The sequence below is a fragment of the Galleria mellonella genome, unplaced genomic scaffold (genome assembly GCF_026898425.1).
Source record: "Galleria mellonella isolate WM207_F2 unplaced genomic scaffold, CSIRO_AGI_GalMel_v1 utg57, whole genome shotgun sequence".
In the NCBI taxonomy this organism is placed as follows: Eukaryota; Metazoa; Arthropoda; class Insecta; order Lepidoptera; family Pyralidae; genus Galleria; species Galleria mellonella.
Genome location: NW_026442119.1, coordinates 6,381,892 through 6,409,507, shown reverse-complemented (window position 1 = coordinate 6,409,507; position 27,616 = coordinate 6,381,892). Strand labels below are relative to the sequence as shown.

The 27,616-nt window shown below is 31.1% G+C and overlaps 2 protein-coding genes across 2 annotated transcripts; one reads left to right on the top strand and one right to left on the bottom strand.

Annotated features, from left to right (window-relative positions):
* Positions 1–344: 344 nt before the first annotated feature.
* LOC113509742 (uncharacterized) lies at positions 345–13,926 on the bottom strand. Its single transcript, XM_026893153.3, has 6 exons — positions 12,713–13,926; positions 12,101–12,287; positions 8,799–9,003; positions 6,838–7,088; positions 6,113–6,232; positions 345–4,723 (listed from the first exon to the last, which is right to left on the bottom strand). The coding sequence occupies exons 1-6, from the start codon at positions 13,445–13,447 to the stop codon at positions 4,629–4,631; spliced, it is 1,593 nt and encodes a 530-aa protein (XP_026748954.1). The 5' UTR covers positions 13,448–13,926; the 3' UTR covers positions 345–4,628.
* Positions 13,927–15,578: 1,652 nt separating this feature from the next.
* Positions 15,579–23,947, top strand: LOC113509601 (peroxisomal N(1)-acetyl-spermine/spermidine oxidase). The gene is made up of 3 exons (XM_026892957.3): positions 15,579–17,189; positions 17,578–17,698; positions 18,552–23,947. The coding sequence occupies exons 1-3, from the start codon at positions 15,832–15,834 to the stop codon at positions 18,738–18,740; spliced, it is 1,668 nt and encodes a 555-aa protein (XP_026748758.2). The 5' UTR covers positions 15,579–15,831; the 3' UTR covers positions 18,741–23,947.
* The last annotated feature ends 3,669 nt before the right edge of the window (positions 23,948–27,616 follow it).

Genomic DNA, 27,616 nt, shown 5'->3' with positions numbered 1-27,616 from the left:
CTCTGGATACCTATTTTCTGTGAATAGTATCTAAAGTTTAACTACCACCTCTGGAGGCACTAGGAACCTCGATAAGACATGCTATAATTGTCGAGTAATAGTATTAATAAGTAGCTAATTTTATACCTACTTAAACTTTAATTTTTTTTTTTATGAAGAACTTTTTATTTATTATTTTTGGTCAAATGTTCCATCACCTCAGAATTTATATAAATTATTATTAGCCACTTAGGTACTGTGTACTGCTAAAAATAAGTTAATATATATTGAGGAGTATCTTCATGATAAAGTAATATATTACTACTACAGCTACTTGTTTCCGCAGATCTATTCTAGAATAAAACCTATAATATCATTACATACACGTTATTTATTGTAATCAGTAACCTATAATACCTATAGTTAAACATTCAAATAGCTACGTAGCAGATATGACAGCCTAGTCGTGACCCAGTCTCCTCTTCAATGTTCCTAAAGCTACCAAAACTAGTTTTTATTATGAATCGATTTCATATCTGCAGTATCAGTTATATTAAATTTTAAAGTTATTTCTATATGTATTATTAAAAAAGACTACTTGGGATCAACTAGAAAATAAGCCGATTTTTAATCTCGGTCGAGTTGAGGCTCATGCACTGAGCATGCAATAGCAAAATTCCTTTTAGTAATGGCGCGGGGTAAACGTCAGAATTTAATACACTTGGCATAAAAACAAAATTTGAAATTATGAACAGGTGTGTAATAAAATATTTTTTTTTAATTACATTTATGTTCTAATATAATTATGTTGCAGCTTTTAAGATGTGAGATAAAAACTATAACATCGTGAACACATTAAATAAAATTGCTATAATAAGCATTTGTTGAATATACGATTTTATTAGTAAAACACTGAGACTGTCATATCTAAATATGTAACAAGCCCTTATATAACTAATCAAACAAAAACAGTAAAATACATTATGAAGGTAATCACAATATCTATACCGTAATAAAATGCCGTATGTTAATATTTATTTGATAGAAAATATTTCTAATGGATGATATGAGTGTATTAGTTTTAGAGTAGTCTAACTACCTAGTCTAATAACAAAAGCTGAATATGTTCCAGGAAAATTTGATACTTATTTGTTATAATAGTATAATGAAATTAATATAAGTGTTTATCGACTTTATTGCCGATTGTATTATTCATGATTAACTAGTGCTACAACTTTTGCATTACTACAATATTAATTACATACATATCGAAAAAACCTAACTCTCCGTTATTTCCGTGTTTAGGCATACATTTCAATAAACAATATAAAAACGATGTAATAAAAAAAAACTATGACAACAATAAAAGATTGTTTTATCGAAATAAAAAAAAAACATATAGGTATTAGATAAATTTTAAAATGATCCTCTAATATATATATTTCTCGAAATTTTAAAAAAATTTTAGTACAATTTAAGGTCTTCACAATTAAAATAGAATTTTAATTTTTTAGATCTGTTTTTTTTTTAAACTTAAAAATATATCCATTTCATAAAACACAACACAGAACAAAATTATAAACTATTAATTTAGATTCTTCATTAATGTTTGATTTTAAATAATTAAGTAAATAAATAAAATACCTTCATAAATCAATAACATAAATAAGGGAGACTTGCAAATATCTAACTTCCCTATTGATAAATAATTGTCATTAAAGACACGGAAATAGCCAAGCGCATGTTACTTTTTCGAATAGGTACTATTAAACACTTACCCATTTTAGGATAGCTACTAATGTGCTGTAAATTTTTAAGAGAACTGACACTAAGCCAGCTTTGGAAAAAGCAAATACTAGTTATATCCTATTGTTCCTACAGTTTCAGATTAAAATGTTACTCATATATATATGACAATAAAAACTTAATATAATTATTTATTTGCAGTCAGCAATTGAAGGGTTAAGAAGACAACGGTGTTATCTGACAAAATTGAAAAAAATATTCTTATTGTTTAAACAAAGATTTTAGTTGATAATAAATGGCCTCATGATATGTAAAACTATAAATATTCGTTGTATAAAAAGTTAGAAAATATAGTAAAAATTTTAACTATCATTTAAGGTAAATTTATACATTACAAATGTGGTTAAAACGCGTAAGAGCATTTTAGAGCTATTTGTTAGTTAAAACCTTTGACTACTTAACTCTTCAATTATTTATTTAAACATCTAATACACTTAATTTATATACATGTATAATATTATATTTATGATTTATATAATTCTTTGATTTCATCTTAAACTATGTACTTACAATATAATTTCATATAATCTTACCTATATTTACATACATAGTGGTATCTACATAATCAATTTATATGAATGTCACAGCCAAATTATGTAATTCTCTCCAGTACGAAAGCTCTAGCCATTTTGTTAAACATGTATAAATGTTCCACCGGAATGTATTCCAGCTAAACAAAGGTACTCATTGTAAAAACAGTCGTTTTAACTGCGAGTTGCGCCTTAGTTTTTTTTGTCCGATGACTACAACAATACTTATACATGATAGTACATCATGCATACGTATTACCTACGTCTACTAAAAATAACAAAATATAATCATAGTGAGAATACTTAGATTAAGTCCAATGCTTAAATAATAAAAAAAATATTAACAATACAAATTACACCGTTTGGCTGTGATATAGATATCACATGTGTACCGTTTATAAACATTATACCTACAATAAAATATGTCACACACTATCAGCTAAAACTGCCAATTAGTACTGAATGTGTGCCGGGCTGAACTTTGTAAGTCCAGTACCTATTTAATAATTATAAAATTAACACACGATTATCAAAAAATATCTATTTTGTAATAAAAATTACAAATAATTTATACGAAAATTTGGTGTCTGTAAGTTTCTAATTGCAGGTAATTATCACAGTTAAAAGAAATACATAATATATTATGCCGCTTTTATCAACTCTTAGAATCGTTAGTTATCTAGTGGAGTGTTAATATTAAAAAAAAAAATATTTTGTAAATAAACAATAATATTTCGTTTTTAATAGTACAATAATATTTTGTTTTTAATGTAGGTATCATAGACATGTATATATAATTTAAGTTCCAATTAAACTTTGTGTAAATGCGGTAAATTTTTAATCATATAATTACTTTGAAATTTACTCTTTAACTTTAACCTTTCTATATTTAGCAACAGAATGTTATAGTTATTGATTAACTTCTTGTTAACTTAACGATTTGGTTCTAGTATGCAATTTGCATTACCGCTGTCTTTGACATACTAAATTAAAAACAAAAAACAGTATAACAGTAAAAAAAATGTATAATATAATTGTAATAAAATATAATAAGCAATAAATTTTATTTTAACAAAACAAAACAGTAACCAGGTAATTAAAATATTATATCACTTTCTTGAGTACATCCAACTTGATAATAACAATTATAAAGATTTTTATTTCTTTATTATTTGCGAAACTTTTACAGTTCATTATTTTTAATCGAAAAAATATAATGATACGTGCATCATGTCATATTAAAAAATGTCTCATTTTGCGTGTACATATCTATTATTCATATGTATAATTATACATTTAACAAAAAATACCAACTGCCATATTGTGACGTATTAATTGTAAAAAACTGTTTAGGTACATACATGTAGGAGAGCCATTGATATATCTATAGTGGGAACAAATAATTTTTGGAAATAAATATTTATTTACAAAGGAAACGTGAACAATTAAAAATCCTTTGTAATCACAAATTTAATTTTCCTTGTATGGTGTACTATGTTGTGGACACATTGAATATACAGTACCTACAATATTATTATCAATTTACTGATACACCTCAGTAATGAACAAAAGAAAGAATTATAATTATGGGACACCACAAAAATATAATGTTTTAGTATTTTATGTATATCTAATTCAAAAAATACTTTCACTAATTTATTTCTTAGTTTTCTGTAAGCAAGTGCCAGTCGTATTTGAAAAACTTCAATTGAGCTTTATAAATATTGAAAAACCACAGTAACAATTGACAAATTGCTTCTGACTACCCAATTCAAGATTAGTGTCTGAAGTCATATTAATTGAATATTTAGAGTTAATAAAATTTGATGTTAACATAAATATAAATCTTGTAAATATAACATGAATATACAATAATTCATAAATACCTCTGACTAGCTCGGGGTATAAAATCGTGAGCATCTCATTTAATGTAAGAGTTATTAGGTTTTATTTCATTTTAGAATAAATAACCATACAGGTCGAATTTGTTAAAAAATATTTTAAATATTAAAATTTCCTTTTTTTGTATTTAGTATGGCAACACATTTATAAACTAGCCCAAGTAATAGCAACATCAATTATGTGTATAACTTCAATATAATAAAAACAAAAAATAACTAGATACTATTATATTCTTCTTAGTTGCCTTATAAAGCTTCTAATGACTAAATTTATTCTTGATACCATATAAAAATAACTTGTCTTGGACAGTTAAGCTTTTAAAGATAGACATAAAACTCTCTTTCTAAATAACTTTGGAGGTACATAGAACAGCCTTTCGTTTAATAATTCACATCCATTTATCATTACCTCTTATAAATCATTCAATCCACCATTACTATGACCAGCTTTAACATTATCCAATATTTTGTTGACGAATTCTGATGTTTTACCAGCTATCTTAACCTCTGTAATAAATGTCATTTGAGCACTTTTAATGATTAAGGAAAATATGTGGAATAAGTAAACATTTTTTATGATACTTAGAATTGCAAACAAGCCGACAGTTCACCTGATAGACAGTAGTAACTGTCGTTTATAGACATGAACAGCACCTTGGACATTGCAGAATACACTATTATGTCTATGATACCCCTCAAACATTAAACCTTAGAAAGCTAAATAAAAGACCGTCTCGGCCGTAAAATCGTCAAACAAACTGCCAGTCGCTACTCCAAAAATGATTCAACATTATGTTACAATAAGAACCAGTATAAGCTGAACCCTATATTTAGGCGCGAGCTAGCGTTAGAAAGCTCATTTGATCTACAAGCTGTTGAATGAAACATGTCTTAGGTAAAAATTATGAGGGATTAAACGATGCAATCAGACTGAATTGGCTATCTTTTTTTTTATACAACTTAGAATGGAAAACAAGCTGACGGCCCACCTGATGGAAAGTGGTAACCGTCGCCTATAGACATGAGACTATCTAATAGATGACACTTATTAATTCTGATAAAATAAAATAACTGGTCACGTATAAGTTGAATTCAAATGGCGAGGATTTCGTACACAAATATATGAGATAAAAGTGCGATCCAGTGCACTTTGTTTTTTAAGATTTTTAATAATTTCTCCACATTTTTCGCTTTCCGAACTTGAAGTTAAGGGTGAAGGGAATGGTGTTTTTCCTCACATTTATGATAAAAAAAATTATGCAGCATAACAATAAATAAAAATCAATAAAATTAAGTAAAAAGTATCAAAATATAATTAATATTTTCTTACAAAATTGCATTGATTTATTGTTTACAAACTTTCTAAGTTGTTAATATAAAGTGATTGAAATAATTCGGTATTGTAGGGCTAATTGAAAATTTCTATTTTGATTTAATTTAGATTTTTCACACTACTGTAAAAAGTAAGGGTGGAGATATAAACTACAATTTCATGATCATTTAGAGACCTTTAATTCACAAAGGTGTTTCTCTATTTAAAAGTGTTATATCTAGGTACCTTAATAATAGTATACATTTTTAATCAAATTCAAAATGTATTAACCATACCTCAAAAAAATCTAATGTTTGATGTATAATGAGGTTTGTCAACAAAATTCTTGTACCTATAATAATTTTTATATAGTGATGTTGGAGCTTCTTCCACCAAACATCTTACCATATCAGAAACAGTTAACTTTTAACAGTTAAATGACCACTGCTGAACATAGGCCTCCATCTTGGCAGGCGGGTTGGCAACTACTATTAAGTTTTAGCTGTGTTTTAAGAGGGACGCTGCTGTCTATCCCTCAACCATTAAACTAAGAAGTACCCCCTTTTTTGTTTACTGATACGTACCTGTAGCGGTATTAATAATGCCTTTGATATGGTTATTCCAATCAATTTTGTTCTGATTTTGATTAGTTACTCTGTTGTTTAGAACTTGTTTCATCTGAGCAATTCCATTAAGAAGACGTCCTAAAAGCACAAAAAATATAGTAGAAAAAATAGATAATGTCCAAATTTATATATACAACATAAACTTGAAAAATAAAAGCTGTTTGTGATGTACAAATTTATTTAAAGTGAGAATTTTGACTGGACTATTTTTATATAGATTACTACATTACTTCTAAAAAGTATAAACTTTTTGTCTTATCTAATAACATAACATATTACTAGCTGACTTTTGAGTAAATGTTTTGCCCCCTCATGGCTCCATTTTTTCTACCGAGATAGACACTATCCTAGCTTTGAATAATAAGATTTTTTATAGTGTACTTTAATACAAAAACAAGTTTGAAAACTTACTGAAGGTAATTTAAATATTTTTAAATATTAACTATTCGTAAGTAAATAATTAAAACTTTTAATTTATTTTTTGTTTACGATTACGCTATTTATAGAAATGTTGACGTTGCTGAGATGTCACTTTGACAAAGACAATACACAATTCTATGGTCGGCTATAGAATGCATAATTTTAATAAAACCAAATATATATTACTTGTAGTTGTGTATTTACTTTTAAAAGATATTTTTCATGTACACCCTATGGTATCACTTCATAACAAAACCACTTACTATGTTCTTGTTGCAAACCGTAGAGTTTTAGTTTATTGGCTTCATGTTGTGCTTTTTTCTTTAACCTGCAAGCTCTGGAAGCTAGTTTATTTTTTTCTTTCCTTGTTTTGGGTCTGATATTAAATGGTAGCTCACTAACGGGAATCATGTCATTAATAACTTTACCCAAATTATCCAGTTCTTTGCCAATAAGATATAATTTCCTCGGATTAGGTGTAAGATCATTTCCATCTCCTTTCCGTGCTTTTCCACTATAATTTAAAATTACCTATTTTATAAATAACAATACACAATTTTTACACATTATTTATATTTTATTTTTTATAAATAAACTTAACTGTTTCCATCTCTCTATAGTTTCTCTTAAACACTTAATGATAAATGTTAAAAATGATTAGTACGCCATTGTACTCATTCTGTTTTTAAGAACACTATCCTTCTGAACAATAACATTACAATATCAAACATCTGGGGACACAACAAAATGGGAGGTTTGATATGCTTTAGCAGAATTGGTCCGGTGAATTTATGAAATACAGCTTGACACATTCGTATTTTAAAATTATATATAAGGGAAAAGTCTCTGTTAATTACCCAAAGGAAAAATCGCCTCTCAATATCAACAATGGCGTAGTTGTGAACTAAATAGCACACACGCAAAAAGATATTATTATATATTTATTTAAATACTTAGCATAACTAACAAACTGAGGGCCCACTTGATGGAAAATGATAACTGTATTGTATCTATGGCATAGAACATTATATATAATCAGTCTGGCTAATACGTGAGATTTTTTTAATAAAAACAAAAATCGCCATTTTTAACCTACTTCAAAAAGCAGAAGATTTTCTATTCAGTTGTATTTTGTTTATGTTTACTATCATAACTCTGTCAGTTCTAAACCGATTTAGGAAATTCTTTTCTTATCTGAAAGGATATACTTATAAAATGAGTCCCATAGAAATTTTATCAAAATAGGTTCAATAATTTTTCAGATAATCTACAAAGTAATATACAAAATAATTATTTTCACTGCACTTCTATTATTTGCTTTTTTTATTCAGCTTACACAATACAGGCTTAGCCTAGAGTGGGTTATAGCTATATTGTGTTGGTTAATCTTGTTTCATGAAATAAAGTTATTTGATAAAAATAAAAAGTGAACAAAACCATCATTATGAATTACAATACTCTACCATCTGTATATAGACAGATGTAAAATTATTCCAATATATTTTTAACAAATTATCTAGACTAATATTATAAAGAGGAAAGATTTGTATTTTAGTGTGTATGTATGTTTGTAATAAATAAACTCAAAAACTACTTTGCCGATTTCAAAAATTCTTTCACTATTAGATATATATAATGTAGCTTACATTCACCCTGAGTAACATAGGCTATATTTATTGCAAAAAAAATAAGAGATCCTTACTAAAAGATATCTTTCGTCGCATGCGCTGCGGAAACTATAGGTGATAGAACAAAAGTATGTTCTACAATATTGAAGATAATATCAATAACTACAAAAAATTTCAGGATACTATATGTCCAACTATTATCGTTATGTCATAATAAACACTTTTTACATTTTAAAAGTTGATAGAAATATTTATCATATACCAAAATTACTTTTTGAATTGTTCAAATCGGCTATTCCATTTAATAGATATTACGAATTTAATAAGTCATAGAAATAGAAAAAATAACGCTGTCGCGTTCTACATGTTCTTCATACCTATTTAGTGATACTTATCCAAATAAATTATTTTGTATTCAAGCCAGGTAGGATCAGATAAAAGTGTAAAATGTTAAAATGTCCACCCCTGCGAAGGCATGACAGGCCGCTAGTTCATAATAAAACTACATAAATGTACAAAAAAAATTTACATAAATTGTTTTAGTAATGCTTATTTTTAGGAATGAGAGGAAGTACTTTATCAAATAAATAATTTACCTGTGTTTTATACCTCTAACACTGCAGCTAGGACTAAACACTGGGTCTGTGACAGAATTTAAAATGTGTGGATCTTCAGATTTCTTCTGTAAAATGAGGCGTTGCCCTTTAGGTCCTTTTGCTTGCACATTGTATTGCCAGAAAAATCTCTCCTTTTTTGCATTATTCCTGGCCTGTTTACTTTCTGAACACTCATCATTGGATTCTGAAATTAAAAATTGTAAAATTATGATTTTTTATTTAACCTATTAAGCCTATAAATTCTTCTATGTGATATTGTTATAAGATCACAATAATGATTGATAATATTTTTATTATCGAGTATCACTCAATACTAATACCATTTAGAAGTTTTTATAAACAAAGGAACCTATTAAAAATACCTCTACATTTTATGTGCCTATAAAGGGTATGAAAACCATGAAAATTAATCAAATTATATCTCATGAATTGATCAACTGATTCTAATAACTATATTAGACATCTTTATTTCTATAATAATTATAATGACTTAGCAATTGGACAGCACCATAACTATAAACTAATAGCCAAACACAAAATCTTCTAATTTTTAATAAATCTAAACAATGCAGTTAGAAAACTTTATTAGTAGAACAAGTTGCCATGCCAAGTCATTATAAATATTATAAAAATAAAGATGTCTAATAATATTGATAATTTGTCAGTACAATTTGTTAATTTTATTTTGCAACATTTATTTTCATTGTGGTAAAACTGGAATTACATTTTAGAAAACAGACAAACACACCATATTAAATGTTTATAATATTAATAAGGTCAAATCAACTGAACTCCACTGAGAAAAGAAACAGCTATATACGAAATCTGAAAAAGAATCTAGCACAATCACATGACTCACTGATTAATTTAGAAGATGTACAGGCCTTGAGCAACAAACTGGAAGAAATAATATTAGAAAGTTTAAGATTTGATAAGAAAAGAAAAGCTGGCCAACATAAAATCCTAAGCAGTGAAACATTGAGTCTAATCTCTAGAAGAACTGAACTAGTGACTGAGAAGCACAAAACCAAAGAAACTAGAGAAAAAATAAAGAAGTTATTTAAGGAAACTAATAGAGCAATTAGGAAAGACCATGATAATTACAGAAGAGCAGTTATTGAAAGAAACATGACAAAGTTCCGAAGTTCAAAAAGAGCCTTCAAAGAACTTACAACACATAAAAAATGGATACAATCTCTAAATAATGGTAAAGGCGAAATCAGGGAAAGAGATGACATAGTCAGAAGTGCAACAGCATTCTACACCGACCTGTATAAAAAACCTTTAGAAAAAGAAACATATAAAGATGAAGACATTGTGTGTAAGGAAAGCAATTCAGAAGCAGCACCGAACCAGATTACAGAGTACGAGGTCATAAAACTTATTAAAAAATTAAAACCTGAAAAAAGCCCAGGTTCAGACAACATTACCAATGAAGCCATAAAAATCGGAGTGCCTATTTTAATCACATATATAGTGAAAATTTTTAACCTAGTTTTGGAGAAGCAAGTGGTACCAAAGCAATGGTGTGAATCTGACATTATACTGCTGTACAAGAAAGGCAACCCGCTTGATATTGGCAACTACAGACCTATCAGCTTACTATCCACAGTTTACAAACTCTTTTCATCCATTATTTTGAGCAGAATAGCAACAGAAATTGACAAATATCAACCAATAGAGCAGGCTGGATTCAGACCACATTACTCTACAATCGATCACATCCACACAATAGAACAGATAATAGAAAAGTACAAAGAATTTAATAAATCACTTTACATAGCATTTGTGGACTACTCCAAGGCCTTCGATAGCATTACACATTCATCCATATGGCATGCTTTGGCTGACAATAACATAAACAGCACCTACATAAATATTATAAAAAATATTTACTCTAATAGTACAAGCAGAGTCAAACTGGAGAGGCAGGGTGAAAAGTTCACAATTGGAAGAGGCGTAAGACAGGGAGATCCACTTTCTCCAAAACTTTTCATAGCAGTACTTAACAACATCTTTAAAAGTATCGATTGGAGCCATGAGGGTATATGGATACTGAACAAAAGACTAACACACTTATGTTTCGCAGATGATATAGTACTTTTTAGCGAATCGGTTAGCAACCTAGAAAAAATGCTACAAGAACTAGATTTGGAAAGTAAGAAAATTGGGCTAAATATGAATGCAACCAAAACAAAGATCATGACAAACCACAGCAAAAAAATTATCACAATAGAAGAGAACCCTATAGATTATGTGGATAGTTATGTGTACCTAGGTAAAATGGTCTCTTTCGAAACGAACAGTGGAGAAAATGAAGTTGATAGAAGAATAAACATAACATGGAAGAAATATTGGGCTCAAAAAGAAATCCTTAAAGGGAACTATAGTCTCAACTTAAAAAAGATAATTATGGATTCCTGCATCCTTCCAAGCCTAACATATGCATGCCAAACATGGACCTATACAGAAAAAATAAAGAACAAAATCCTATCATGTCAACATGCGATGGAAAGAAGTATCTTAAAGTTAAGAAAAATACAGAAAATAAGAAACACTGATATTAGGAAGAAAACCAAAATAAAAGATGCTCTTCAGTATAGTATGAAACAGAAGTGGAGATGGGCAGGTCATATAGTGAGGTACAAAGATAAAAGGTGGACTCTCCAAACAACAAAATGGCGAGGTCCAGCAGGAAAAAGAAATGTTGGAAGACAAAGAAAGAGATGGGAAGATGACATAATAAAGATAGCAGGAAAGAACTGGACGGGTATTGCTATAGATAAGGAGAAGTGGAAAAAGATGGAGGAGGCTTTTATCCTTGGGGACCACGGAAGTGGATAAAAAAAGCTATAATAATAATAATAATATTAATAAGGTAAAGACAAATAGATAGATTGATTCTACAGAGAACAAAATTGTGTTTTCCTACATTGTTTAATTCTACTTGTTTGATGTCTTCATTAATGTCAATCTAAATCCAATTAAAAAAATGAGCCGTGTTTATAGTAAATAAGGATGCCCAATAGGATTTTTTGTTATTTTTTTATAAACTACATAAAGTAATTTATTTTGTTGACATGCTAATCCTTATGTTTTCATTTCATCTTGAATCTAATTTCAGACATAAGCATATTTAGATGGGGGAGTGGGGAAGCAAAGGGACCTTTCCCACATATGTTATATTTTCAATGTTATTTTAATAATATGAATCATGAAAAGAATATTGTGTTGTTTTTATAGGCACACAGAAACATGACTATATAATATAATCAATATACCATCAGATGATAGATCCTCATATCTGTCACTATCTTCATCAGACTCTACATCTCTTTCATCTTCATCTTGTGAAATATCTTCTGTACCAGGACTGAGTAAACCACCAGAGAGGGAAGATGCCGAGCCAGCTTCTGCCAGAGAGCTGGTAGATAATAAGTGCTTACGAGGTTCACGACGTTGCCAGATCTGATGATAAAATTATTATAGAAATGTAAAATTTATCCATATTGTATTATCTTAGTTGGTCAAATAAACATTATTTGCCTTTACCAACAGAGTCAATTGTACCTTATCTTTGTAAAAATTATCCCATCTCTGAAATTGGAGCATTGAATACACATTTATAAAATTTCATTAAATTGGCGGACAGGTTTTAAAAAAAAAACTTAAATGATTGTTGTGACACCTAATTTTTGTCTAATACCATAAAGCAAAAGAGTTTGTTTAAATGCATTAATCTCTGAAATTACCTGGTTGAATTTGAAAATATTTTTTTAATTAGATTGCAAATTTCTTGAGAAAGAGAATATTTAATATCACAATGGGACCATGATCAAAGGGGCAAATCTTATGTTATAATACTAATAATTACAGTAAATTAAAATTTTAACCTGTTCCATTGTAAGATGTGTTGGTGCTGATGAGGAAAGTTGAGTTTGTTGTGGTTTCACTGCAATGGGAAATGGTGGTAATATACTGGAAGCTGGAACTGACTGTCCCAATGCTATTTCACCACCATAACCATCTAGACGAAGCAATAATTCTGGCAATTGATTCATTGGTTGTGCAAAACTAGATGATGCCGAACTGTGCTGACTTGAAGGTGAAAAAGCAAGCTGTGCTCTGCTATAAGGGCTGCAAGGGCTCTCCGCTGCCAATGTGTTTGAAATCTCCACAGTGTTTGGTGTATGGCGAGAACCACTCATGGCCCCTCCAATTTGTATGCAATAACCACTCTCTTCTGGTAGCAGTAAATCATCAAAATTCAAATCCTCCAACAAAGTATCAGGATTTGCATTCAGTTCAGCTAATGTTGGGCCTAGAATTAAATCTGCTTTGTCTACTTGAAATATATCATCATCATCCATTTTGTTTAAAATTTCCATTTTACAGTTTTCAGATTCATATGCTAGTTTATTGTACTGCATTGAAGGTACATTGTGAAAAGAACCAGCTAGATTATCTTGCAAGCACAGATCTAGATCGGAGTTGAAGTCTCCGAGCTCAGTTCGTCGTTGAGGTATAGGTACAGAGGCAGACATGGGACCGAGCTCAAAGGGAGACTCCTGTTTTATCTCTACTCCTGGCTCTAGAAGAAAGTCATGTGTGTAAATAGAATCAGACATTGCACGTGTTGTGTAGAGTGACCTTGGCGTATAATCGTCTCGTTGATAGAGACTAGCGCACGCGTCTTACACTTCTATTGATTTATTCACTTATACCCACGTGTCCCGTACAAAATGACAATGTTTATTTATTTCTTGTTGTTTCAAAAACAATAATATTTTGACACATTTAATTATTTTAAAGATATGTCGAACTATTATACTTCATATCCTTCGATTACATAACAAAATAAAACACTATTAAAAATAAAAATTTGTAAGCACTTAATATTCACAATGACTTTCGATATCGAATTTATAGACAAACATTATAAAGCACATGTTTAGGCGAATATAATTCAAGATAATATTGCATATTATCAATATCAAACGCGATCAAGTATTAAAAGCTATAATTTGCAAATAGACTGAAAATATTTTCACACACAATAACAAAAACACTTCGTCAAGATACGAGTATAGAAGTAAACAAAGATTTTAATAATATTATTCAGCAGATTCAAAGGTCATTAGAGCGATATAAACATATACACAACAACACGAGAAAAAAAGAGATAGAGTGAATTTGCACAATGGACGTCAACGGAAGAGGAAAAGGGGCAACTGGGGCCTGGGGGGCAACGATAGTGATGTCACTCATATCTTAAATAACTATATATTTCGTTGTTTAATAACGTACTACGATATTAAATCACTTTTAGATGCTCATCTTAATATATTATTATTTCCATGTCTAATCACCAACCAATTAACCGATTTTAATGAAATTTTGCAAACATTTATTGTTTGCTCCAACTTGAAGGATTGATAGGATAAAATTAATTTGTTTTGGTCGGTAAAACCAACCTGGTAGATGGCGGTAGTGTGAAAAATAATATTCGCTGGTTTACCAGTTCCTATAAAATACTTTAAAAATAATAACAACATTCGCAAAACGCTAGTTATAAGGGTTATTAGATATTAGATGTCATTATAATTATGACTTATCACTACATAGTATGAAACAAAGTCGCTGTCGCTGTCTATCTGTCCCTATATATGCTTAAATCTTTAAAACTACGCAACGGATTTTGAAGAGATTTTTTTAATATATATATATTATTTTTATACTACTTAGAATGGTAAACAAGCTGACGGCCCACCTGATGGAAAGCGAAAACCGTCGCCTATAAACATGAGCAGTACCGTGAATATAACAGAGTATACTGTTTCGCCCATGATATCCCCCATGCGTTGAAATTTCTGAGGACTCAGGTGTTATTCCTCTGTACCCTGTAAATTCACGCCGTATCCCACTCTTCAAACCGAAATACAGCCATGCAAACACAACTTCTTCACAGTAGAAACAAGAATGAGACAGAGGTACCCAAGCAATCGACTTTTGTACTAAGTCTCCCTCTGGTGGTCCCTAATAGATAAAGTGATTCAAGAGGAAGGTTTATATGTATAATACATGCATAATATTGTAGAGAAACACTGATAAATTTAGACGTTTCTAATGTAATGTAAATAAACATTTTTTTTGCGCTTACATTGCAAACGTTGGCTGAACCCCACGAGATAAATCAAAATAATGTACTACAGTATTGTACACCTTAAAAAGGTCAACAAAAAACTCCGCGATGGTATATGTCTATCTCTTAAGGATAACCCACAATAACCAATTTGTATGCTTTACTTTTTACGGGGAAAAAATGGCTTATTTACGAAGTGATTTTAAACATTACATAATTAATTTTTATCCCACTAAGTAACTTAAATACATTGTGCATTTAGTATAGATCAATATAGCCCAGCCCATATATTAATTTAAATTACAGCATGTAATTTAAATTAATATTTCCGAAGATACTATAGTTTTAAAATGCAGAGACATAGCGGTGCCACGGTACCGGTTCGGCCAGCGGGGCGTGCCTATAAGTACCACATCGCTGGCCGCGCTTTACCCTATAGCACTTTATCATGTTTGTATTTTCTAATGACAAAAACGCTGTAAACGTTGTTTATAAGGACATTCTGTAGTAGGTAGGTATATTTAGTATCAGCATTGCACCCGTGCGAAGCCGGGGCGGGTCGCTAGTTACTTATATACACCAATATTTTTTAATACCATTAAAAATTTAAGGGCATATGCTAAAAGATTGCACTAATTAATATGTGCTCTTGAATATTTTGTGTTTTAAAATATAACCAAAATATTTTCGAAAGACTTAGTAAATTTACGACTACAATGTTCTACGGTTACAGGCGCGAATGATGTAGCTAGCCTAATATCATTATCGTGATTAACTGTGATTTCTTTAGTCTCTATTTTTAAAACATGGCGAGTGTCGTAACAGCTGAACGTCAAAAGTGTGACAACTAATAATTCAAATATTATTATTATGGGTGACGATAAATTAAATTCTAGTAAAAAATGTGATATAAATAAATTTAATGTTATAATTATCGGCGGCGGAATAGCCGGGCTTTCCGCTGCTAATTATTTTATGAACAACGGCATGGAGGACTTTGTAATTTTAGAAGCAAGAAAACGTATTGGTGGTCGCATTATATCGATACCATTAAAAAATCACAACATCGAGTTGGGGGCTAATTGGATACATGGGGTATTAGGTAACCCTATATTCGAAATTGCTATGGCGAATAGTCTTGTGAATATCATTAACATACCCAAACCGCACAAGGTTATAGCCGCCACCGAAGACGGGAAACAAGTGCCCTTTGGTGTTCTTCACGAAATACACGAAGCCTATGTATGCTTTTTAAGGCGGTGCGAAGAATACTTCCTTTGTCAATATTTGCCTCCTCCTGATATCCATAGCGTCGGCGAACACATAAACTTAGAAGCAACTATTTATTTAGAACGTTTACCATCATCAGAAGAAAAGAAACTACGACGACTTATATTCGATTGCTTATTGAAAAGAGAAACTTGTATATCTGGATGCAATAATATGGATGAAATTGATTTATTAGAAATAGGTAGTTACACAGAATTACAAGGTGGGAATATTACAATACCATCAGGTTTTAGTTCAATACTCCAACCAATGACAAAAAAAATTCCTCCTAGTAAAATATTATCACAAAATCCTGTTATTAAAATAATTTGGGATTCTGATCAAAACAGCTCATCTAGGTCATTGGATGATGTTGGGGAAGAGTCAGAAGATTCTGATCAAACTGTTATAGAGGATATTTCTAAAGTTTCTAATACAGGTGACAAAATAGTGAATACTGGTGAAGGTACATCTATTACTGATGACCACAAACCAAAGAAAAAACACAATTATGTAGAAGTAGTGAGTGAAAATGGACAAAGTTACTATGGCAATCATGTGATATGTACAATTCCATTAGGTGTTCTCAAGGAAAATGCTTCAAATTTGTTTGAGCCATCATTACCTCAATATAAAATAGAATCAATAGAAAAACTTTTGTTTGGTACAGTAGATAAGATATTTTTAGAATATGAAAGGCCATTCCTAAATCCAGATATAACTGAAATCATGTTATTGTGGGAAAGTCCAACAACACCCGAAGAAATGTCTAATTCATGGTATAAGAAGATATACTCATTTAGTAAAGTTTCAGAAACTCTCTTGCTGGGTTGGGTTTCAGGAAAAGAGGCAGAATATATGGAGACATTATCTATGGAAGAAGTAGGAATCACTTGCACAAAAATATTAAGAAAATTTTTAAATGATCCCTTTGTACCAGAGCCACAAAGATGTGTTTGGTGAGTATTGTATAATATGATTCATAGTTTAAGATTAAGAATATCAAAATATTTAGTAAATAAGAAAATCATTAGATATCTTAAAAAGATTCTTAAGGACTGTTAGTACTGAATTATTTTTTATTTACTCATTGGCATATTTAAGATTATTATCCAAAGGAGGTCTGGCCCCTTAAAAAAGTGCATGAAAATCTCAAAGCTTTGCTTCTGTTCCTGGGGTGGATACTGAAATGAACTATCCCCATTTTGTGGTTCTGGTAGATAATTGTGCAGTAACATAAATTTTTCTATCATATGGGTATGTGTTAGTAGTTGATTTGTTGTTTTTGAATCTATATATTTAATATTTTATATCTTATAAAAAATATATTTATATCTTAAATTACAGTACAAGTTGGAAAAAACAACCATACACACAAGGATCATATACTGCAATTGCAGTAGGAGCTAGTCAAAGTGATATTGAAAGTTTGGCACAACCATTATTCCGCAATGTTCATGACAAAAAGGTATAATAAATTGTTATAATATATTTTTTAACAATATTTTAAATGTGAGCTAAAGTTTTAAAGTAAAATTAAATATATGTGTGTATAGTCTAGTTCTATAGAACTTAATGAAATTATAGTTAAGTTTTATTGAAATTATTACAAAAACACTGTCTAAATTAAATTTGTACAAATATAATAAAACGGAAAAGTTTCTTGGAACACAATAATCTCTGGAAGTACCAGTTGATTTTGCAAAATTATTTTTGCATTTGATAGCTCATTTCTTGAATAAGGTTATAAACTCTTCAACATTGTATATTTGTACAAATATGATTATTTTCCAGGTGGAGGCCTGGCCCCTTAATAATTTAACCCCATAATAAATTGGCACATTATGTGCCTTTTTAAGTTATTATGTACTCTCATACATGTTTTTGCACTTAGTTTAAAGCTCCACTCGCATTCTGAGGTGGGCATAGAACTACCTAAAATTAAAAGTATATATTTTTTAATACTGAGGAAATGAATCCTAACTGATAATTTATCGCCCAGTTTAAACTACTGGTTTAATGGCACTTAATTACAGAATGTGAATGTATTTGATAAAAAGCTCCTCAGACAATGCTATGTCAATGATTTATGTACAAAATTAATGTAGAATTAACACAGTAAAATCATGAACAAGCTGTATTTTAGATCTGTACAAGATATACAATAATAATTTCATCAGTATTTACAATTTATAGGTACAAATGACTCAAATTAATTCTAGAATTATAAAACTTTTTATTATATAACATTTATAAGTATATTTAATTAATGAGAACTATACAAATATATTTTTTTTATACTTTTACATATTATTTTTCAGCCTGTATTGCTCTTTGCTGGAGAGCACACCCACAGCAGTTTCTACTCAACAGCTCATGGTGCTTATCTATCTGGTCAAACCGCGGCGCGACGTTTATTGGCTTCGGACGAACCTTCTGAAAATAGTATTAATTGTCCTGGTGCAGCAGACCTCAACTCCTGGATTCAAGGTATACAACTGGAAGAATAACAGTACTGTTTAAGTTTTAATATTTAAAAATTTTAGAATGCAATCTAAGTACAAGCTTATTGCATTCAAACTGTGAAATTTATGAACAATTTCCAGGCGTATCCTTATCCAATCTTACTACACTCGCAAGCAACCAAATCGACTCAACCCTTGATGGCGCACATATGCATTGATTTTACTAAAAGGACAAATGTCAATTATAAAAATTATCAGCTTTAATTTGATATCATTATCATTGAAATCCATCAAATATTTCTTAAGTAAATGATGTCTGAACGTAAGAGTAGGAAAAATGGGAATTTAGGAAAAGAGCTTAGGTCCCGTATTTTGGAATTTAAACAAAAAATGGTGAAAAAAATAATTATTAAATCAATACTTCGTATTGCTCCATCTAGCCCTTATTACATTACAATATTATATTAGTTGATTGCGCAGCGAGGTTGAGACAATGAAGCGGTCGTCTCTCTCTGAAGTGCACCGGTAGCGGCTCGTTCTTGGTCTCCGATTGAAGGCACCAGTCTCTTGGAACCATTTGTATGCTCGGGATACAGCAGACTGGCTCAAGTAGAACTGCTCGCTGGCTAAACCCCTTAACCTTAACTTGTTGCAACAAGGCAACAACTTGCGCGGCTTCTTCTGGTGTGGTATCCATGGTTTCACGAAAACAAGGAATGCAATTTACTGAGATGTGTACCGGTCAACTTGTAATAAGCGACTGATGAGGTAAACCGAGTGTGGCCTAGTTTTATAGCGGGACAGGTAGTGCAACTCGTGGATACCTTATGGAGCAAATTTTCCCTGACGCCCAATTAAAATGCGTCATTACATCAGCGCTTAAGTTTTTTTTTTTAGAGTATTGATGTTAAATAAGAGCATAATTCTTCAGCTTTCGAATGATATATCATTTTTATAATTGACATTTGTCGTTTTAGTGAAATCAATGCATATGTGCGCTGTCAAGGTTTGAGTCGATTTGGTTGCCCGCGAGTGTATTATAATAAAATTGTACCTACACAATGTCTGTACATGGGAGATGTATAAGAAAAATTAATATGAAGGGTCTTATTGTGAACAATAGATAATAAACAATAGTTTTTATAAGTTTTGTCAGTCTGTATGTTTGTTATAGCCTCCCGCAGAAACTACTGCATCAAATTGAGTATAGTTTTAACAGTTGTATGTCTGAAAATCTAATTTAAAAACCGATGTAATTTTTATTTTGATACATCATTTTGTAGTATCTATCTCATTAGTATTCCTACTTCGGAAATCTACGCATATGAAGTAATGAGCAAAAAGCTAGTGAATTATAAAAAAATAGTATTTTTCATTACCATTTACTAGAACTTCTTTCTAGTATTAATAAATATTATAATATCTATACATGATTATAATCTCTTTACAGTTCATATTATAATGTAATAAAGTTAACAAATAGTTTTTGATCTGAAAAGTAATAAATTATTTTATTCATTTGAGAGAGAAATAATGGAAAAATATCTCAATTTTAATCAATCGGTGCACAAAAAGTGATTGCATTTTTAACTAACTACACACTTGGTAAAAATGCAATTGTTACACGCTTGTGAAGTTTATGGCGTAATTATTCATATACATAAATATGTAACTTACACTGAATATGATTTTTAAAATTTTATATAATACATATTTCTCATGCAACTTTAATGTAGAGAAATACTTATCTGTTTACTCTTAGATAACTTGCTTACTTCTTCTTCTTCTTCTTTAGATAACTTGCCTACATTTATTGAAAATTGAAATTTCGGCACTTTTATTTTCATCTTGAGAGCTAAAATTGTAAGATACTTTATGAAATTTATTAAGAGTTTTGTTTGTTAATTACACCTATTATTATTGTTTAGGAAACAGTGATACAAGCCAAAAGAAATACAGTAAACATTTGTGATTAATTTTATTAGGTTAATTAAACAAAGAAATAACAATATTTGTAAGTATTTCAATTTATTGTGTATTTAAATTTTATACAACTTCAGTATGAAAAAAAAATATAGTAGAACCTTTAATTAAGGATTTACTTAATTAAATTAGATTTAACATTAAATCCTTGTTTTGTTTGCATTTATTATAGTACATTTTAATTTTGCAATGAATTATAATTTTAGTAAATTGATGACTAAGTGATAAATAATACCTAATGGACGGAACTACCATAAAATGTCATATGTAGGGTACATTAAATGGCACAACACACTCTAAAATCTATAGGTCGCTTGTATATACATTATTCATTAGTATGTATTATGTTTAATTCCTTGTTAATAAGATTTTAATGTATAATTAGATATAAATAATAATATCCGATAATCATCTTCCCCAACTAAGCCTATCAAATTTGGTCAAGCATTAGATATTTATAATGAGCATAGAGTATTATTCTGTATACCTACCTACAGGTGTTGTATTAGTTAATATTTGAATTTAAAATGGCGGCTGTTTAGTATAGTCTTCTTTTCATTTAAGAGTTTCCTCTTGTCGGTGCAACTAATTCATGCATCTTCTTCCAGCCAGCTCTATCCCCAAGATATCCATGACCTCCCCATACAACATGACACCTAGTGTTTCTTTTATCTGTCCCATGTACAGGGTGGGCCTTAAAGGTGTTGGCAATTTAAAAATTAAATTAAAAAAAAACCTCAAATCGTGCAACATTTTTATTAGTAATTAAAAAAAAATACAAATGTTGAAAATTTTAAGACTAAAAAAAATTTTATCCAGGTGATGTCCGTCTTTTGTACGGCACTCTTGAAGGCGAAGGAGCAGATTCAGGTAAACTTTGCGAAACATTATTTTCGGGATTTTGTCGATTTCGCAAATAATGTTTCTGTTGAGCTGCTCTAAATTGCTCGGATTATTTTCGTAGACTTAAGCTAACCTCGCAGAAAATGGGGACATGGGGACAGATCGGGACTGCGTGGTGGCCACTCAATATCGCCCCTCTTAGAAATGAGTTTTCCGGAGAAACCTTTTTCAGCAGCTCTATTGACTCATTAGCCGTATGATATGTGGCCCCATCTTGCTGGAATCACATCCTCGAGGTATAGCCTCGATATTCCTATAAGGCTGAGAACTCTCTAATCATTTCACAATAATTATGGGCTCTAACAGTCACCGCTCACCCTCTTTCGTCCTCAAAAAAGTATTGCCCAATGACACCCGTTGATGTCAATGCGGCGTACACGACGAACTTAGTACTGTGCAGTGGACGTTCATGTAAGCGCTATGGATTAGTCTCGGACCAGCACCTACAATGTTGTATATTCACAAGACTTTTTAAATGGAAATACGCCTCGTCACTGAACATAACGTTGTAGAAGTTGTTAAATCGGTCGAGCATCTGATTGAAAAAATGAAGTTGATTATTCGCATCTTGTGGTTTCAATTCTTGGACAAGCTGAATCTTGTAAAACTTGTATCTTAAATGCAAATCACGCTTTAAAATTTGGCTCAAAATTGTTCTTTTAATGTCCAAAGCCTAAGACCTCTTACGGGTTGATTGTTGTGGATTTTCACGTACTGAACGTTTAACTCGCTGCACAATGTCGGCCGTTCTCGCAGAAACCGGACGTCTGCTAGGCTTGATTGGTAGTGTCGATCCGGTTGTTTCAAACACTTTGATCAATTTCCATATGGCATTGTCACTTAGAACTTGACTCAAGACGCGTAAATCATGTTCGCGTCAATATAACCATCTGGCAATAATAATTGATTTGTTGTTTTCGTAAAGCGCTCGAACACAAAATGCACGCTCCGCTCCCGTGTACCGCTCCATGGCGACTGAATTTCCGCAGTCACGCACATAACATACCCCCCCCCCCCACCGCTCCTCGTCTCGCGGTTTGGAGAAGTCAAGGATTCAAATCGCCAACACTTTTATAGCCCACCTTGTAGTTATTTCTCGGTCTTCCTCTTTTGCCCGCTATTTTTCTTATTACTATGCTCTTTAAAAAATCGTCATGTCGTATAAGGTAGCCCAGCATTTGCCTCTTCTATTCTCTATTGTTTTTATTAATGTTCGTTTCTCATTTACCTTTTTCAATACTTCTTCATTCGTTAGTTTTTTGTCCAGCTTATCCTTTCCATTCTCCTCCATGTCCACATTTAGTACAGTACAAACAAAAAATTATATTTATTTATTTCTTGCTCATAAACCTTTAATAAATTTAATTTAATTTTATTTTTATATTTGCAAATAAATAAAAAATAAGTTAATTCTGTTTTGAACCAAACCTAAGTACTATTAAAACTAATTAGCAGCCGTAACTTAACTTACCATTACCACCGCCCCATTACTTTATTTTTGCAGTCGAGATAATATGTCCGTAATTCTGCTATTTTTTATTCTAATATTTATAATGATTCCTAGGACATTTTTATTTATTCTACCTACTTGTACAAGTATAATCTATAAAATGTTAAAATAATGAAATTGTAAATATGAGAGTAGACATGAGAGTTTGAACAATGTACACATAAATTATTTAACTATATTTTGTAATTAATAATAACAAATGTACTTAGTGGATTTGTTATTAAACGCCTTAGCGTATAAATTTAACTGAAATTGTTAGTGTGTGTACTTCTGCACGATGACGTACATATGAATTGCAGTCTTTTTTAGTATACATTAAAGGTGTGTGTACACGTTTTTAACCCTGCATTTGTTTCTTCGCGGGAATACCACACACGACGTTAATAAGGCTGTCTGTAATACTGATTGCCTAGTGTGAGTTCTACAAGGATTTACGTGTCCACTGTGTTCTCGTTTACGTCAATAAGTTTGCATTGAAAATTTAATTTCGCCTCTAGCGGATTCTTTTAGAAACTCAGATTTTCATACAAACTTATCGATGTATAGGTAAACACAGTCGTAATGTAAATCTTTATAGATAGAAGTCATACTTGGTACTGGTGTCATGTAAACTCTCATACATTAATGAAATGAAAATAAAATAGACAAAGTCTTTAGAATAGCATATTATATATGTTTACAATCTTCACTTCAAGTAAAAATGTAGTAGGTACATGCAATTATATTAAAATGCATTTCCTATTTAATATTAATATGGATAATTAGGTTGTATATTCGATTTATCTAGTCAGTGCAAGGTTTTTGTATCGCTTTAATAAATTGTTTGCAAAAACAAAGTGTTATTTGATTGATATTACATCTTTTTTAAATAATTTATTTTAGGGAAACTGACATAGTAACTCCTTATTTATAAAAAACTAAGACATTTTACAAACCTAATATAATATATTAATTATTGAAGTATTTTGTCACTTTCTCAATATGAGAAATTGGTAGAAAAGAAAAGGACAAAACACTTCAATAGCTTAATAATAGATTTATGAGAGGTTTGACCTTTTTATAAATAAATGATTATAGTTCAAATTTTAATAAATAGCCTCCATTAATTAAGAATTAAATTACTGCACGTAAGTACTCTTATTACATAAAATATTATGCTAAATAACCAGATGGCACAGCAGATGATGAAAAGCCGAAATAAAAAGCAGTAGCGGTGAAAAGCGGTAGCTGCTACAAAAATATACGCTGCCCTATCTACTAAGGGCAGTGCAGTACCCAACTCTGAATTGCACATTTTTATTACTATACGAATGGATTATACACTCAGGTCAAACTTGCAAATATTCTAGCTGGCGTTTTGTCATGGCCCACCATCCGAATTAACTTCTTCCACTTTTCTCGTTCTTTAACATACTTTGTGAAAATACCATTATTTTTCATATCTTGTCATCCACGTTATCAGTACCTATCTAGACAGTATAAGGATCCGAATTGCTACTATTGATATATTATTGATTGACTATTACAGGCCAAATACTTGGTCTGTTCATGTATGTACGAAGATAAAACCTTAGATTGTAAAGTACAGTATATACTAAGTCTATGGATAAAACAGAATTTAAATTATTGTTACTTTACTTACCTATCCCATTCAGAATCCTATGGATTTCATTCTTCGATTTAGTAGTTTAAAAGTAGACATAAGAAACAGATACGCATATACATATTTTCCGTAATACTAATGAATAGCGCTGCGCGACATACATTACACGCTGGTTTTGAAACCCCTTAACAAATGGTTTGGTGAACCCTATTACACTTGGTATCATTACTCGGAAATGCAATGAGTGCTTCTATACTACCGGACATGACTTTTTTTTAATAGATAAAAACCACTAACACCGCTTATGTACAGCTAGCCCGCCAACGATTCCAATTTCATCGACTACGGTCGACCTCTTTATGAGATGTTAGTAATGTGAACTACCAGTCCCATACGCTATCAGGTCGACCTCCACGTGACCCCCCCCCCCTGGAAACCAACAACCTGCTGATTTCCAAGTATGCATTACGATGAGCTAACTGACCTGCCTTTCAAGGGGATATAATGGATTGTTAAAAATGGGAATTAGTAGCCCCATTGTTAGCAATACACCCTGTCGACCTCCTCGCGGTCCCTTCTGCAACTGTCGTGTTCTTTTTTTTTCGTGGGGAAATGCTTCATGCAGACCCATAAGCCTCGGGAGGTTTACGGGTACTGCCAGACTCCTACCGGCTAAAACCACCACGGCATCCCTCGCCGCGCCATAGTGTTGGGGACCTGGGTTCCCTTTTGAAATCCACCGAGCCCCAACGGCGTTGGCCCGCACCGGCTTGCGAGCCCCGACTTACATATGGGACGGGCACCTGATGTTAAGTGCCCGTCCACTCTTCAAAGGAAAGCACGCGGGGATACCCGCGCAACTTCCCAGGGCCATTTTGTGTGGGGTGGGGCCGCCCCGCGGTCGTCACCCCAGCCCTTTGGCGATCGGGGGCTAGTCACCCTGATCGCCGGGATGGGACGGACCTTGGTCCGTGTCCATCTCTTCTCTCCCACGGCTTGTAGAGGGTGCCTGAGCGGCTGGCCGTTTCCTCTGTTTCCTCTTGGGCGGGGTGCAACACTTTGCCCCCACCCAATGATCCGCTGGTCGACCTGCAACCATGCACACCACGCAAACTGTCGTGTTCTATTTCAAGTGAATCCATCTCAATAGGCTAACTGACCTGCCTTTTCATTGCCACCTATCATCCCTCACTGGTGTCCCGCCAGCGTATACCGTTAGCACAGGCGGGGTTACCATTTCATTATTATTCATTAAAAACTGTTTATGAGACGTTACGAAAGGCAATTTTTTTTTTATAATTATGAATAAAGAGTAGATTTTTTTAATGTGTATTCTTCTTTTAAGCTTACAGTTTAAGTAAACAAATTAACTGAAGCAGAAAGCACTGTGCTTGCTGCTTCAGTTTGAAAATAGATTATTAATAGTTATTAGATAGATTTATGAAACTATAATTTGAAGGGTAGAATGTGAAATTGCAGAATATGGACTATGGAGGCATAACAATTTGGTCCTTAGTAATGGCAACGCATGAAATGTGGTAATGTTTATAAATAACAATTACCACTTTCCATCAAAATGCTAAGTGCGACTTTTTACACTTATTTGATCTCGAAATACATGTAGGTATATAAATAAAATATTAGTTATATAAAAAATATATATTTTCTTTATATCTATTGTATAATAATAATCATTTTATAAAAATAAACAATCACCCAACAACAATTAAGTACTTATACATTGCTAAGCAATAAAATACAAATAAACAATCTAGTATAAATACCGTTGGTTACAATTTAAAGCCCATAAAAATATGATTATATAATTAACAGGAATGTAGAATGTGCATAAAATATTAGTAAAATTAACAAATTATTGTAAAAACATAAATCTTAGAAAAGTCCAATGTACATATTCATAAACAAGTGTTAACCAAATGTTAGTTATAACTCATAAGTATTTACCTAAGTTAGTGAGATTTTAATGTTTACTACAACCTAAAACATTATTATAACACTGTTTTTTTTTCTGTTATTATGAAGGCTTACTATTATTAGTTAATATGATTACTCATAAAATAATCAAAACCTCAACCAAATGTTTTCAGTTACTGATTTTCATACTTAGAATATTTAGCAAAAGCTTTTAGTATTACATTAAAGTAAGTAATTACTTTCCAGTAGTTATAATAAATGATAATAGAGCACAATGATAATCATCAAAACAATTTTGTGTTGATTATATTGTAAATTGTCATTTCTTGCCTGTCTTGTTTAAAAAATATTAATCTTAACACAAAGACAACCAGATAGTTTACTAAATATGCCAAGTAAAAAAATAATACAATTATATAGTCCAATCTATAGAGCATAACTTAAAAAATACTTCAGATATAAAAAAAAATTCATTATACTTCATATCCAGTATATATCTCCATAGCACAGCAGTAAGCACATGACTTTGCATAATGAGTTCCCAGATGTGATTCTCAGTTGGGCTTATTCTAGAAAAAGACTTTTCTAAATTGGCTTGGGTCTGGGTGTTGTGGGTTGCAACCTTTAAATATTTATTGCCTGGTTATTATGAGTACATATATGTACACAGACTATCCAAGCACAAAGACGCAATAGGTGTGATTGTGTAGTGCTTATTATTATAATAAATTGTTTGAGTTTATATATTACATGAATAAATACATTTATAGTAGTTTCAGATGTAGAGGCATTGGCTAGTAGCTATTTATTATATATGAAGCTAACTTCATTTTTCATTTTAATCAATTTATAATATTAAGAATTTACACACATTAACTTTTTATATCCTCAGTAACAACATCAACAAATCTGTTTGTTTTTGTCTTAAATTTTTTTAAAGAGTTCAAATTTTAAAAATTTATGGAAGTTATAATACAGTACAGAAAG